The sequence below is a fragment of the Heloderma suspectum genome, chromosome 15, assembly GCF_057233095.1.
Source record: "Heloderma suspectum isolate Gila_16-S chromosome 15, 16-S_ref, whole genome shotgun sequence".
In the NCBI taxonomy this organism is placed as follows: Eukaryota; Metazoa; Chordata; class Lepidosauria; order Squamata; family Helodermatidae; genus Heloderma; species Heloderma suspectum.
This window is the reverse complement of record NC_139472.1, coordinates 3,551,745-3,565,659: the sequence shown is the minus strand read 5'-3', so window position 1 is coordinate 3,565,659 and position 13,915 is coordinate 3,551,745. Positions and strand designations below refer to the sequence as shown.

The 13,915-nt window shown below is 46.4% G+C and overlaps 1 protein-coding gene across 3 annotated transcripts in view; it reads left to right on the top strand.

The window, feature by feature from the left end:
* Positions 1–10,685, top strand: part of MFN2 (mitofusin 2) — a 29,404-nt gene extending 18,719 nt beyond the window's left edge. For all 3 annotated transcript variants that reach the window (XM_084822211.1, XM_084822214.1, XM_084822213.1), the window contains 5 exons: positions 1,947–2,167; positions 2,893–3,048; positions 6,073–6,269; positions 7,166–7,300; positions 8,646–10,685. In XM_084822211.1, coding sequence (XP_084678337.1) covers positions 1,947–2,167; positions 2,893–3,048; positions 6,073–6,269; positions 7,166–7,300; positions 8,646–8,715 — 779 coding nt within the window. In that variant the 3' untranslated portion in view covers positions 8,716–10,685. The remainder of the gene's footprint in view (positions 1–1,946; positions 2,168–2,892; positions 3,049–6,072; positions 6,270–7,165; positions 7,301–8,645) is intronic.
* Positions 10,686–13,915: the final 3,230 nt, after the last annotated feature.

Here is a 13,915-nt window from a genome sequence, read left to right as displayed (position 1 = left end):
CTTTTTGTTAGCAGGAACACTGATGTTCTCTGCCACACTCTGAATTCCCTGTTCCCTCCGAGCTTAGCTGCAGTCCTCACAGTGGGCCGGTTCACACGATCACTGCAGCCTGCCACGGCTTATTTAAGCCACAGCGGGTTGCGGTACATGCTGGTGGCCATTTTGAATACTCACCCCCCCCGGTGGGCATTGCCGTGGTTTGTTGTGTCGTCCGAACCTGGGCAGTGGGAGCTGTTTGAGGGTTCCACAACCTTCCGAAAACCCTACAACAGGACATGGGTTATTTGAAAACATCTTTATTTCAAGAAAGCCTTCCGTGATTGACCAGCCACGGATTCTATTGGCATTCTGGTTTGTTTGTTTGTTTGTTTTAAACTTTCATTGTTCACCACTCTAGAATCTGTTTAGATGTGGAGCAGTGTATAAATGTTGCAAATAAATAAACATAAAATAAAATAAGTCAAGTTGACGGTTGTTTAACCCTGAGACAACCCCTGCTGCCCAGGTTTGGACGACACATGGCTCAAATAGGCAAACTGGTGCCGTCTGCCACCGTGGCTCATCATGGCTTCAGTAAGCCACATGGGCTGCAGTGATCGTGTGAACTAGGTCAGTAGCTGGGCAGAAATGAATTTTCCCAGCAACTATTCATTTTTCGCTGTTGTGATTCAGTATTTTCGGGTGGCTTGGCCTTGAATGGGCCATTCAGACCTGTGAGCTTTGCAACAGACCTGCTCCCGGTGGAGATGAAAACTCCTAGAACTGGTTCACTGATGGGAATCAATGCAGCCTCCTGCATTTTTTGGCCCTCTCTGTGGGGACGTAGCTGTGGGGACCAGTGGAGGCTGGTGGCTCCGATGGCAGTGGGGCAGTGAATCTGCTCCGGGTTTCAGTCAGAACTCTAAAGGAGCTTGTCAAGACTGATGGCTTGTGTTCCACCATGAGAGCAGGCCTGGGCGTCACGTCCCAGGTATCCACCAGGAATAGTGTGTTATCTGCCAGCCCCTTGACCCTGCTGCTCAAGGCCATGCTCCGTCCCTGTTAATTGGGAAATAGATAAGAGCTGGGTCTGGTGGGAGGATCCTACCACTTCTGGACAAAGATGGTCCCTTTGGGGGCTGAGCTGGTGATTGGCTAGGGGAAATCTGCCCTGGATTGCTGGGGCTGGGCCTTAAAAGGAGGTCGAGGGAGAGGTGTGGCATCTCCCTTTGTCATGGTGGTTTTGGACCTGCTGTCGGCTGGATGCTCTCCTAGGAGGCCTGTACCTAGGTATGTGAAGGATAGGCTAGCCGGTTTGGTTATTTTGCTTGGGGGAGCGGTATAAAGGTTCTCCGTGTATGCTTTGCTTTTCCTTGCAAGTTCTCAGCTTTGTAATCCTCTGCACAACCCACCGCCTCTAATTCTCCCCTTCCTTCTATCCCTTCCCTATAATAAACAGTTATCCAACTCCGGGTGTGATCCTTTCTGTTCAACCTCAGTGCTAAACTCAGTGCCTCTTGGCAGGAGGCGGCGGTTACTGGGTGTATTTGGGAGCTTGAGGCCAGGTTGGGGCCTCAACTTGAGGTTACTGGGTGTATTTGGGAGCTTGAGGCCAGGTTGGGGCCTCAACTTGAGGTTACTGGGTGTATTTGGGAGCTTGAGGCCAGGTTTCGCCTGTCCTACCTTGCAGGGACATTGGGGTTAGCTCCAGCACTCCTTCACAGAGCTATCCAAGGTGCAAAGCAAAGGCGCAAAGCACCTGGGATCACTCCTTTAGAGTTCTGACTGAAACCTGGAGTGGATTTTCTGCCCTGACATTGGAGCTGCCAGCCTCCACTGGTGGGGACAGACGGTCACGATGAATGCCTGCCCTTCAAACTGACCATGACACCTCTGGTGCCGTATCGTCCCTGCAGCGTGAAAGGTGGCGTGTTCTAATCTTGCTCCCCCTTTGCCTTGCCTTTAAGATGGCTTGAAGCCCCTCCTCCCAGTGTCCCTGAGGGGCCAGATCGACATGCTGATCCCCCGGCAATGCTTCACGCTCAGCTACGACCTGAACTGCGACAAGCTCTGTGCTGACTTCCAGGAGGACATCCAGTTCCACTTCTCCCTTGGCTGGACGATGCTCGTGAACCGGTTCCTCGGGCCAAAGAACACCCGGCGGGCTCTGATGGGCTATAACGACCAGGTGAGAGCAGCTCGAAGAGCCCGGGCATGAAGGCAACAGGCCTCCCATGTTCCTTGTCCCCTGTGATTGAATGACCTGAGAAAGATTTCCCCTGTACATGGAGGCTCTATTTGGCAACCGTAATAGACCTCCATACAAACCGTCCTACTGGACCAGACTAAAAGCCCATCTAGGAAACTGGCCACTAATCCTTACTGTTGAACCTCTTTCGGCCCGAGGGACAAAGAGAAGCTCTCGGGGGCCGCATTCCACTGGTGGGCAGGGCTTGAAAGCAAGTGGGCGGTGCCAAAAATACCCCCCAGAGCCGGCCTGTTTTTCGCTTGACGCTCTTGGTGCCGGGATCGAAGTCTTAGGAAAGGCATTTTCACCTCTTAGAATCGGGGAGAAAAGCTGCACAAAAGCCAGGAAAACCAGCAAGTGGTCTGTGGTCGGGGGAAAGGGGAAGTGGGTGTGGCCATCTGGGGAGCCCCAGAAGGATGGTTAGGGGCCCCAAGAGGGCTGGAGTTGTCCTCCGGGCCTGAGCTTCCCCTGCCCGCTTTACTGTGCCTGAGCCTCAGTGGCGTGATCTGTAACGCGGGAATAACCGAAGCTGCTTGGCTTTGTCCCCCGAGCGAAGGAAGCGAGCGCTTTGTGGCGTGCCTGAAGGACGTGCCAGGGAGCCTGAGCCCGTCTCTGACTTGGAGGCCTCTCTCTCCCGCTCCCCGCACCCTCCGCTTTCAAATCAGGTTTCACGCCCTGTGCCTCTGACCCCGGCGAACCCAAGTCTGCCTCCGTTACCTCAGGGATCCTTGAGTCAGGAGGAGCTGATGGTCTCCATGGTGACAGGCCTGGCCTCCCTCACGTCCAGAACGTCAATGGGCATCCTCGTGGTCGGCGGAGTGGTAGGCCTCATGAAGAATCCTAACATCTCGAGGGCGGTCTGAAACGTTTCTGCCTGCTTTCCCCTCCACCCCTGCTCCTTCCTGGCACTTCCCAAGAGCTCTTCCTTGTGCTGAAGTTGTAATGCAGGCGGTGTAACGCACCTTTCTTTAAACTCTTCTTACTTATTTTATATATGTTTATATAAAAGAGATTACTTTACAGAACAAATCCCTGTGAACACTAAGGTATTACTACTTTTTAGACATTGACTGGGTTCAAGGGTTCAGTATGGGTAGTCGTTGAACCTTTGGTTGTTGAACCGTGGGTTGTTGTTGAAACATGGGTTTCAACAATATGGGTGGATAAACCCATGTTATCCCAACCACTCTAGCAAACCATGGTTTGTTAACCACAAATAACCCACAGTTCACAACCCAACAACAAACCATGGGTTCTTTTCATGGCTTGTTCATTGTTAATACACAATGGTTTGTTAGTGCAGCTGCGTTCAGACAACATGATAATCCACAGTTCCACTGCAACCCACCCTTGAGTGTGGGTTACCGTGTTGTCTGAACTCAGTCATTGGAAACACTAAGACCTGTTAGAAACATTGAAAAGCAGCAAGTCCCGTCAAATACCTTACCAAATACCAAATAAAACGTTAAACTTACAATAAAGGAAATGGATCACCAGGTATCACACCTTGTTTATCATTCCAAAATCTCCTAAATGGCTCCCATTCCTCCTCAAATTGATTTATCCTTTATCTTCCCTGCTTAACCCAAAGAACCCATGTACTTTTGCTTAGGGTTGCCAACTCCCATTAAACTCATTTTAATTGATTTTAAAATTAGATTTTCCAAAGGGGAAAAAATGATATATAAACAGCCAGCTTTTACCAACATTTCCTTTTCTTTCTGTCAACAAAAATACTTGTAATTAGGGAAGGACGAAAGTCCCTTACCTGGTCCCGCAGCTTTTTTCGGGGGGGGGGGGGGCGCTCCGTTTCTCCCCCCGAAATTCTTGGCGGGTGGGGAGGCGCCCCATCCCTCCCCGCCAAAATTCTGGCCGGGGGGGAGCACCCTGCCTCTCCGGCCGCGAAAGAAAAAAGTAAAGTAAAAAAAAAAAAGTGATAGGCTACGTAAAGATTTACATAGCCTATCACGGCTAGATTTTCAAAAAACACCGTGATAGGCTATGTAAATCTTTATGTAGCCTATCACGGCTGACTTTGAAAAAAAAAAAAAGCACATACGCAAATGGCGGCGCCCATGGGCGCCACCATTTGCGTACGCGCTTTTTTTTTTTCCCCCCAAAGTCAGCCATGATAGGCTACGTAAAGATTTATGTAGCCTATCACGGTGTTTTTTGAAAATCTAGCTGTGAAAGGCTACGTAAATCTTTACATAGCCTATCACGTTTGTTGGGTGTTTGTTTGTTTTTTCATTTGGAAATGGCGGCAGAGGCAGGTGGTCGGAAGGCCGGGAGCCGCCGCCGGGAGCCGCCGCCGCGAGGGACATTCGCCGAAGGTAAGTCCCATCCCGGGGGGGGCAGGGGGGCGGGACGTTTCTCCACCAATTTCAGGGGGCTGAATGCGTTGGCATTCGGCCCCCCAGAGATTCGTGGAGAAATTCTCCGACATCCCTACTTGTAATACATCTTATTACGATACTTCCCTGAGTGTGTGCTCAAATCCTTCCGGCACAGATTTTAACCCAAAGCGAATGCGCTTCTGGTTGCTTTCACAGAGAGGGGTTAGATTTTTTATTTGAGGGGTAAGAAACTGGAGTTTGGGGACCAAGCCATCCTAGCATCATTTTGTCGCTAAGGGACATAAAGCCAATATGTTACAGACATTACTAAATCTGAATTACTGTGATGAGCTGACAAATTAAGCCAAGCCAGGGTTATTTGTGTCCCTGTTCTGCATATACAGCACACCAATGTGGGTTTTACAGCCAATAATAAATACCTTAATGACAGTCTCACTCCTAACAACCTTTGGGAGTGATCAGCTTCACTACAGATTACAAATAATTAATAAAACTAGCGAAAATGACAACATTTGTCAATTTCATCCATCAGATAGGAATATATTCTATTCCTAGGAACAATTCATAGTAGCTGGAATAGGCAGGACCACATAAATGGCAAGCTGAAGTTTGTTTATCCAAAGTAGTGAAAGGAGGGACCATGCAACAAACACTGATGGGGAATTCCCCCCTCGAGTTGCATATTAAGGTCTATATCTTGCAAGCCATTCGTAACTGCAGCAACTCAAATATGTTTGTTTTTTAAAGGTATTTCAGAGTCCTCCAGTGGCTAACCTCCCAAACACACATAGGGCACAATCCTATGCATGTTTAGACAGAAAAAAGGCCTACAACTCCCAGCATGCCACAGCCTTACTGGAGTTACTATTATGTTGATTGCTGCAGATGTGACCATCACTGTGTGTATTTTTAACGTAACATTGAATGTATAACACAGAACGTTACATGAAATATTCACAAACATTCTAACTGCTCAGAGTACTTATGGCAAATTAAACTGGTCCCTGGGATTTCTTATTATTGAGTGTTAAAATTGTCTAGAGATAGAGAGGTGCGTTGATGTGTGTTGTCTGTTTATATGTTTGTATGTAAATGGCTTTTATATTATGTACAATATTGTATTCTTAAGGTTTTTAATCTTTGTAAACTGCTCAGAGAGCTTTACCTGTTGGGCAGTATAGAAATGTAACAAAAGGAATGAAACTGGCTTAAAATACACTCAGTTGCTTTACAATGTTCCCTCTTATATTTGCATACTCACAGGCTCGATTAAGCCATAACTCGTGTGAGCGCTCTCGGCGGTTGGAATGTTTGTGCACATGCTGTGACATCACGGCAGCTTAGCCCATTGGCATGATGAGGCAACTGGTGTAGAGCACACATGTCAGGCCCTTCTTTTCAAATTATGAGCCATTTCATAGCAGTTTGTGCCATTTCCAAATTCTAAGTACTTTGTTCCTTCTCTCCCGTGTTGCCCAACTTTTCCAGGTCTGGAAAGCTGTGGGCTGGAGGCTGATTGCCCTGTCCTTCGGCCTCTATGGGCTCCTTTACGTCTATGAGCGCCTCACCTGGACCACCAAGGCAAAAGAAAGGGCCTTCAAGCACCAGTTCGTGGAATACGCCGGCGAGAAGCTCCAGCTGATTGTCAGCTACACAGGCTCCAACTGCAGTCACCAAGTCCAGCAGTAAGTTTGGCTCCGCTCCACTTCTGCATTGGCGGGAACAACGACGTGTCTACATGGCTTGCTTCTAAACCAGTTTCAAACCTGTTTACGTTTTGTGGCTCTCGGGGGACTTGGGTTCTCTGAGGAGGCAAATGCTTTTAAAGACATCTCTGTCTGTTGTAATTCCTACTCCACTGCCATAGGATGTTTGTGAACATTCCAGCTGTTCGGAGTACTTGTCATGGAATGTTCATAAACATTCTAACTTCTCAGAGAATGTACAGTACTAAATTGGCTTTTAAAAATGCAATGTGTATATTTCCTGGGGATACAGAAAATGAAACAGTACCTTTTATTAGACTGAATAATCTCATAGACACAAATTCCTCAGGCAATATCACAGATTAAACAGTACTGGTTCTAGGATACACACTGCTCCTGTGTGTAGAGGGTGTACAGAATACACAAATGAATGCATTCTCTCTCCCCACCCCGCACCCCGATTGCATTGTTTTTGCAATGGTTGGAATTCAGGTTTTTCACAGTCCAGAATGGTGGGGAGTTTTTAGCACAAAGCGCTAAATGTGTCCTCAGGGAAGCAGTGGGACCTGTTTTAGGGGGTGGCAGGTCTGAAAAAGCTTTTCTTAAACATTAGAAGAGCGTGTGTGAATTGTGAGCCGATTGTTGATCTGCCATAGGCCAGTTTTAATCCATGGGCCATTAGCTGACTACACCTGTTTTAAGGAATTTTACATTTTCTGTTCCAGGGTTTTATTTAATATGTTGGTAAGTCAGAGAACAGTTACGTTTTTAGAAGCCATATCCTCACTTTGTGTTCATTAACTTGTCCTTCCCCCCACTTCTTTTATTGACGTCTTCCTCTCTTTGTATCCCCCTTTTTAAAAACCATGTTACAGAGAACTCGCCGGAACCTTTGCTCAGCTCTGCCAACAGGTTGATGTAACCAGAGCAGATCTCGAGAAGGAAATTAATGCCTTGAACCAGAAGATTGAGATCTTGGACACTCTGCAGAGCAAAGCCAAGCTGCTTAGGTATGGGGTTTCTGTTTCCATTCTTGTTCCATGTTTTGGGGTGAATTTCCTCTCTTCCTACGCCGGGGGTGTTAAACCTCAGGCCTGCAGGCCAAGTCTCGCCTGCATGGGGTTGTTTTGGACTTCAACTCCCATCAGCCACAGTCAGCATGGCCAATGCTCAGGGATGCTGGGAGTTGTAGTCCAAAACCTGTGGAGGGCACCAGGTTGGGGAAAGCTGCTCTACTTTAAAATAAGATCAACTTCCCTGTGCATTTCTGGGTTTTAATTACTTATTTATTTTAGAAACATACATACATACATACATACATTCATTCATTCATTTATTACATTACTGTGCAGTAGCCAACCTTCCTTGATTTAGCATTAGGAGTTTCCGTTGATTGGGTTACTCGGTGAAATTTACATATGAGTAAAAGCATACTTTGTGCAGGGTGTTGTTTTGTAGAACGTTGCACATGTCTGTCTCGTCGAGCATCGTCTTCAGAGCAGCCTCTCCCAGCCTGGTACCCTCCAGTTGAGTCGGACTACAACTCCCATTATCTGGCTGGTGGTCCCAACCCATTTGGAGGGCACCAGGTTGGGGAAAGCTATTTTAAAGGCATATATGAGAGAGGGGGAATACACATGTTTGGCATGTGCATTTTTTATAAGTAGTTATATTTTAAAAAATAACATTTTTTTTTTCAGACGAGTTCTACCGCACCTCTTCTGTCGATCTTAATCTAGGCCTAATCTGGCCCGCCACAGGCCCTTCCCTTTCCCCCAGCCTGTAGGCCTGGAGAGGAATCCCTCTGTTAATTCAACAGATTAAATGTTGCCGCTCTCATTAGCGACATTCTCTTTTTCTTTCTTCTTTAAAAAAAAGGTTTTATTTATTTATTTCTAAAAACTTTACGGATTTACAAAATCACCAGTTTGCAAAGTAGAAACACGATAACGTTTCAGGAAATCATCCATAATTAGATTTACAGGGAAAGGTGAAAAGCAATCACATTTGTCCTAACAACGTGAGAGCCAGCGTGGTATAGTGGCTAGAATGTTGGACCAGGAGCCGGGAGATCCGGGTTCTAGTCCCCATTCAGCCATGGAAGCTCGCTGGGTGACTTTGGGCCAGTCGCAGACTCTCATCCCAACCCACCTCACAGGGTTGTTGTTGTGAGAATAAAATGGAGAGGAGGAGGATTATGTATGCCACCTTGGGTTCCTTAAGGATGGGAAAAGGCATGATATACATGTATTAAATAAATAAAAGTATACGGATGTCTTGAACCTTCTTGTTCCAGTACATTATGAACACACTCCATCTTTCGATGAACCAGGCTATTTTCTCTCCCCTCTGCAGGAATAAAGCCGGTTGGTTAGACAGCGAGCTGAGCATGTTCACACATCAGTACTTGGAGCAGAGCAGATAAAGCGGCGAAGGCAGAAGAGGAGAGCAGCCTTTCGCTCACACTCGCTTGTGAAAATAGTTCTGGGTGGCAGGGACCCACGGAGAAGCCCGTCGCTGCCTGTCTCCCTTCCTGCCACAAGGCCGAGAGATGCCCCACTGTGGCTCCGCTCCGCATGATTCTCCTCCCTCCACACCCCCTTGACACTTCTCCTTTTAGAATCTCCTCCCACTGGTGATCTTTAAGCGAACGATTTAGCAGGAAGAATGCCTGCGTCTATACATTTTATGCAGATGGGTGTTCCCCGTTCTCCATCACTTCCTCTTCTTAGCCAACGATGAAATGTCCAGACTGACCTCTGAGACTCCCCCACTGATCCCCTTTTCAATGGGCTTGGATTGAAATCGGCCCCAAATCCCACCCAGACTCAACAAATGAATGCCCATGTATTCCTCCCAGAAAACAAAACAAATGGATAGTCTTGTATTCTCTAAGGTAGCTTCTCCCAATCTGACGCTTTCCAGCTGTTTTGAACAACAGCTCCAGCCAGCATGGCCAGTGGTCGGGGATTATAGGAGTTGTGGTCCAAAATGTTGGTAGGGCGCCAGGGTGCTGTAAGTTAAGTGTCCCCGGTTATGGCACTGAAAAAGGTTTTTTTTCCTTTAGCGAGGTGTCTTGGTGGGACGGGAAGTAGAAGGAGCCCTCACTTCTAGCCACATGACCTATTAAATCCTTCCTTTTGCCCTTCTAGACTTGGCAAAATGCCCAGCTAGGATTAAAATGTGACAATTGTGGACAAGGTTTTTCAGCATGAACAAACTGTGGGTGGGTTGGATTGATTCTGACTCCATTCTGGGGCTCCCAACTATGTAAGGTTGACCCTCTTTAGAGCAAGGGGTTCACATCAGGAGACATATTGAACACGTCGGATGAATTTCTTGTCTCTCTCAGTCTAATTCAATTTCTCCAACTTGATTGTGGCTCCTTTTCCCTTTGCATTTGCCTTGAGAGAGCTTTTTGCATTTAACTTGCTCCTCATTGCCCCCAGTCCTCATGGAGTTAGCAAAGCTGCCGCGAGCACTGATGAATTTGCTAAGAGTGCACCTGCCAGGCTGAAGTGTTACGCACATAACTATGCAATGGACGTGCAGGATGGGAACACCGCCCCAGAGAGAATTTTCTAGAATGTAGCCCCTGGGAGTCCTTCCAATTAACTCCATTCAGCTTCTGAGATAGGGTGGGTTGACAGCCAACTGTACTGGGTTTTTTTTGCAAAATGTTCCATTTCCCACCCACACTTTAAATATGCCCCAATCCAGGTCCTTTGCATTGCACTGTGATCTTTTGATGACTTCCTGATTTCCCCCACGCCCCTTCCATAAATCAATTTAAGGCAGTTTGATTAATCAAAGAGGAGAAAAGGGCAGCTGGTTAGCTTCAAATTGGTGTCGCCCCCCCCTTTTAATTTTATCTCCCTACTTTTGCATAAGGTTACCAAATAACCTGTCACTCCAATTTCACATAGTCCAAAAAATCACTACACTGGAGACATCTCTTTCCGCTCTGCCCCTCAAAACTTATCCTCAGTTCAGCCTGATTGCTAAGGCACTGGATTCCCCTTAAAACCAACTCAGCCAAATCTTTTTTTCATGTTTTGGCTGATATGACATGTAGGACATTGTTTCTGGGTTTGGGTAGCAAGTCTTCTACAAGCAACAGAAGGCAACAAAAAGCTCACGTTTATTTTCTTTTTAAAAAACTTTAACCAAATGCACTTTATTTTTTCTTTATTTTTTTCGTTATTGCTGCTAATTTGACTACCCCAGTTCTCTGTTCTTCCTTTCTCTTTGGCTGAATATTGGGCTCTTCAAAATTCTCTCGACAGTATGTATTCTACCTACCGTATTTATGGCCGTCAGTTTTCTTACATTTTGGCACAGATATTGTTTCTTGCTGTTCATATCAGAAAGCAACATTAAAAAAATGAATTAGACAAAAGCGTCCACCTCTTATTCCGGATGGAAACACTTTCCCTAATTGGTTATATCTTAGAGATGTAACTTAAGATATAATTGGTTATATCTAAGATATATATTAGCTATATCCTAGGTTGTAATTGGTTATATTTTAGAATTAGCCAAAAGCAACCATTTCTTTTCGCCAGGTATGTTGTCTCCCGGGAGGACGAATTAGAGACGTGACTGAAAGGTCGCCTGCACTCATAAAGCCCACTGACAGGTATCCCTTTCTTCTCATCCATGTGGGAACAAATGATACCGCCAAGCGGAGCTACGAAGAGATCACGTCAGACTTTGAAGCTTTGGGAAGGAAACTCAAGAACTTTGGGGCCCAGATAGTTTTCTCATCCATCCTTCCAGTAGTTAGAAGAGGGATAGAAAGGGAACGAAAAATACTCCGGGTGAATGACTGGCTACGAAGGTGGTGCCGACAAGAGAGATTTGGATTCTGGGACCACGGCCTACACTTCCTGGAAAATGGGCTGTTGGCGAGGGACGGGTTGCACCTCACAAAGGATGGGAAGAATGTGTTTGGCCACAGCATGAAGAACTTCATCAGGAGGGCTTTAAACTGAATCCTACGGGGAAGGGAGATGTAAAGTTGGGGGTAACAATGGACGTAGGCGCATGCACTGCAACGGAGAGAACAGCTCTGATAGCGCCCAATAATAGTCTTCAGACACATGTAGGAAGAAAGCCAGACTATGAAGCACATGGTCTTCGATGTCTATATACTAATGCCCAGAGTATGGGAAACAAACAGAACGAACTTGAGCTCTTAATACAGGAGGGAAATTATGACCTGATAGGTATAACTGAGACTTGGTGGGATGACTCTCATGACTGGAATACAGCAATTGAAGGATATAACTTGTTCAAAAAGAACAGGAGGAACAGAAAGGGAGGTGGGGTTGCACTGTATGTGAAAAATATCTCTGCACAGAAATGCAGGTGGATGAGGTTGGTAGCCCCATCGAGAGCATCTGGATCAAAATAAATGGAGCAAAGAATAAAAGGAACCTGGTGGTCGGAGTCTACTACTGTCCACCCAATCAAGGAGAAGACGAGGATTAAACTTTTGAAAAGCAAACAGCCAATGTTTTAAGGAAGCATGCTGTAGTAGTAATGGGGGACTTCAATTTCCCTGATATTTGTTGGGAGAGAAATTCTGCAAAACATGGCCCCTCCAGGAAATTCCTGACTTATGTGGCGGATAACTTCCTCCTACAGAAAGTAGAGGAAGGAACTAGAGGATCGGCTATCCTTGACTTGATCCTAACCAACAGAGATGACTTAGTGGATCAAGTAGCAGTTACAGGAACTCTGGGGGAAAGCGACCATGTTGCACTTGAGTTCTTGGTTCCAAGGGAAGCAAAAGCCGAGTGCAGTCAAACGCGTACCCTGGATTTTAGGAAAGCTGATTTTAATAAACTCAGAACAATGATCAGTAAGGTCCCATGGCAAGCGACGCTAACGAGAAAAGGAGTCTAAGATGGGTGGGAGCTTTTAAAAAAGGAAATTCTCCAGGCACAATCACAAACAATTCCAACAAGAAGAAAAGGTGGAAGACAACAGAAGAAGCCAATGTGGCTTCACAAAAAGCTTAGGGATGACCTGAAAACAAAAAAGGACACATATAGGAAGTGGAAAGAAGGCCAAGTAACAAAGGAAGCGTACAGGCAGGTAGCACAGAATTGCAGGGATGGCGTCAGGAAGGCTAAAGCAGAGAACGAGCTGAGGTTAGCAAGGGATGCTAAAAACAACAAAAAGGCTTTCTCCAGCTACGTGCATAGTAAAAGGCAGAGGAAAGAAATGGTGGTTCAACTATTAAATAAGGATGGCAAATTATAACAGATGACAAAGAAAAGGCAGAAGTGCTCAATTCCTACTTTGGCTCAGTCTTCTCCCAAAAGAGGGTCTATGACCCCCCTGGCAAAGGCGAAGTACAGGCTGAAGGGGCAGGATTGCAGCTTGAGATCGATAGGCATACGGTCAAGGAACACCTCATTACTTTGAATGAGTTCAAATCTCCAGGGCCAGATGAACTGCATCCTAGAGTAATAAAGGAACTGGCAGAAGAACTCTCAGAACCGCTGTCTATTCTCTTTGAGAAATCATGGAGGACGGGGGAAGTGCCAGATGACTGGAGGAGGGCTAATGTTGTCCCTATCTTCAAAAACAGTAAGAAGGAGGAACCTGGGAACTACAGACCAGTCAGTCTGACATCCATCCCTGGGAAAATTCTGGAGCAGATGATAAAGCAATCCATCTGGAAGCACCTTGACAACAATGCCGTGATGACTCGAAGCCAACATGGATTTGTCAAAAACAAGTCCTGCCAGACAAATCTGATCTCATTTTTTGATCAAGTCACCTCCCTTGTAGACCGTGGGAATGCTGTAGACATAATCTACCGTGACTTCAGCAAAGCTTTCGACAAAGTGCCCCATGATATCCTGATGAGCAAACTAGCTCAAAGCGGGTTAGATGAAACAACGATCCAGTGGATCCACAGTTGGCTACAGAATCGGACTCAAAGAGTGCTTATCAATGGGCCCTTCTCAAACTGGGGAGAGGTAACGAGTGGGGTACCGCAGGGCTCAGTCCTGGGCCCAGCGCTCTTCCACGTTTTTATGAATGACTTGGAGGAGGAGGTGCAGGGAATGCTGATCACATTTGCAGAAGACACAAAATTGGGCTGGATAGCTAATACTTTGGAAGACAGAAACAAAATTCAAAGTGATCTGGATAGACTGGAGCGCTGGGCAGAAAACAACAGAATGACATTTAAGAGGGATCAATGCCAAGTTCTGCACCTAGGAAAAAGAAACCAAATGCACAGTTACAAGATGGGGGATACGTGGTTCAACAACACTACAAGCGAGAAGGATCTTGGCATTGTTGTCTATCGCAAGCTGAATATGAGCCAACAATGTGATGTGGCTGCAAAAAAGGCAAATGCTCTTTTGGGCTGCATTAATAGAAGCATCGCTTCCAAATCCCGGGAAGTACTAGTTCCCCTCTAGTCAGCACTGGTTAGGCCTCATCTGGAGTACCTTGTCCAGTTTTGGGCACCGCACTTTAAGAAGGATGCAGAGAAGCTGGAGAGGGTTCAGAGGAGGGCAGTGGAGATGATCAGGGGACGGGAAACAAAGCCCTATGAAGAGAGACTGACAGAACTGGGCCTGTTTAGCCTTGAGAAGAGA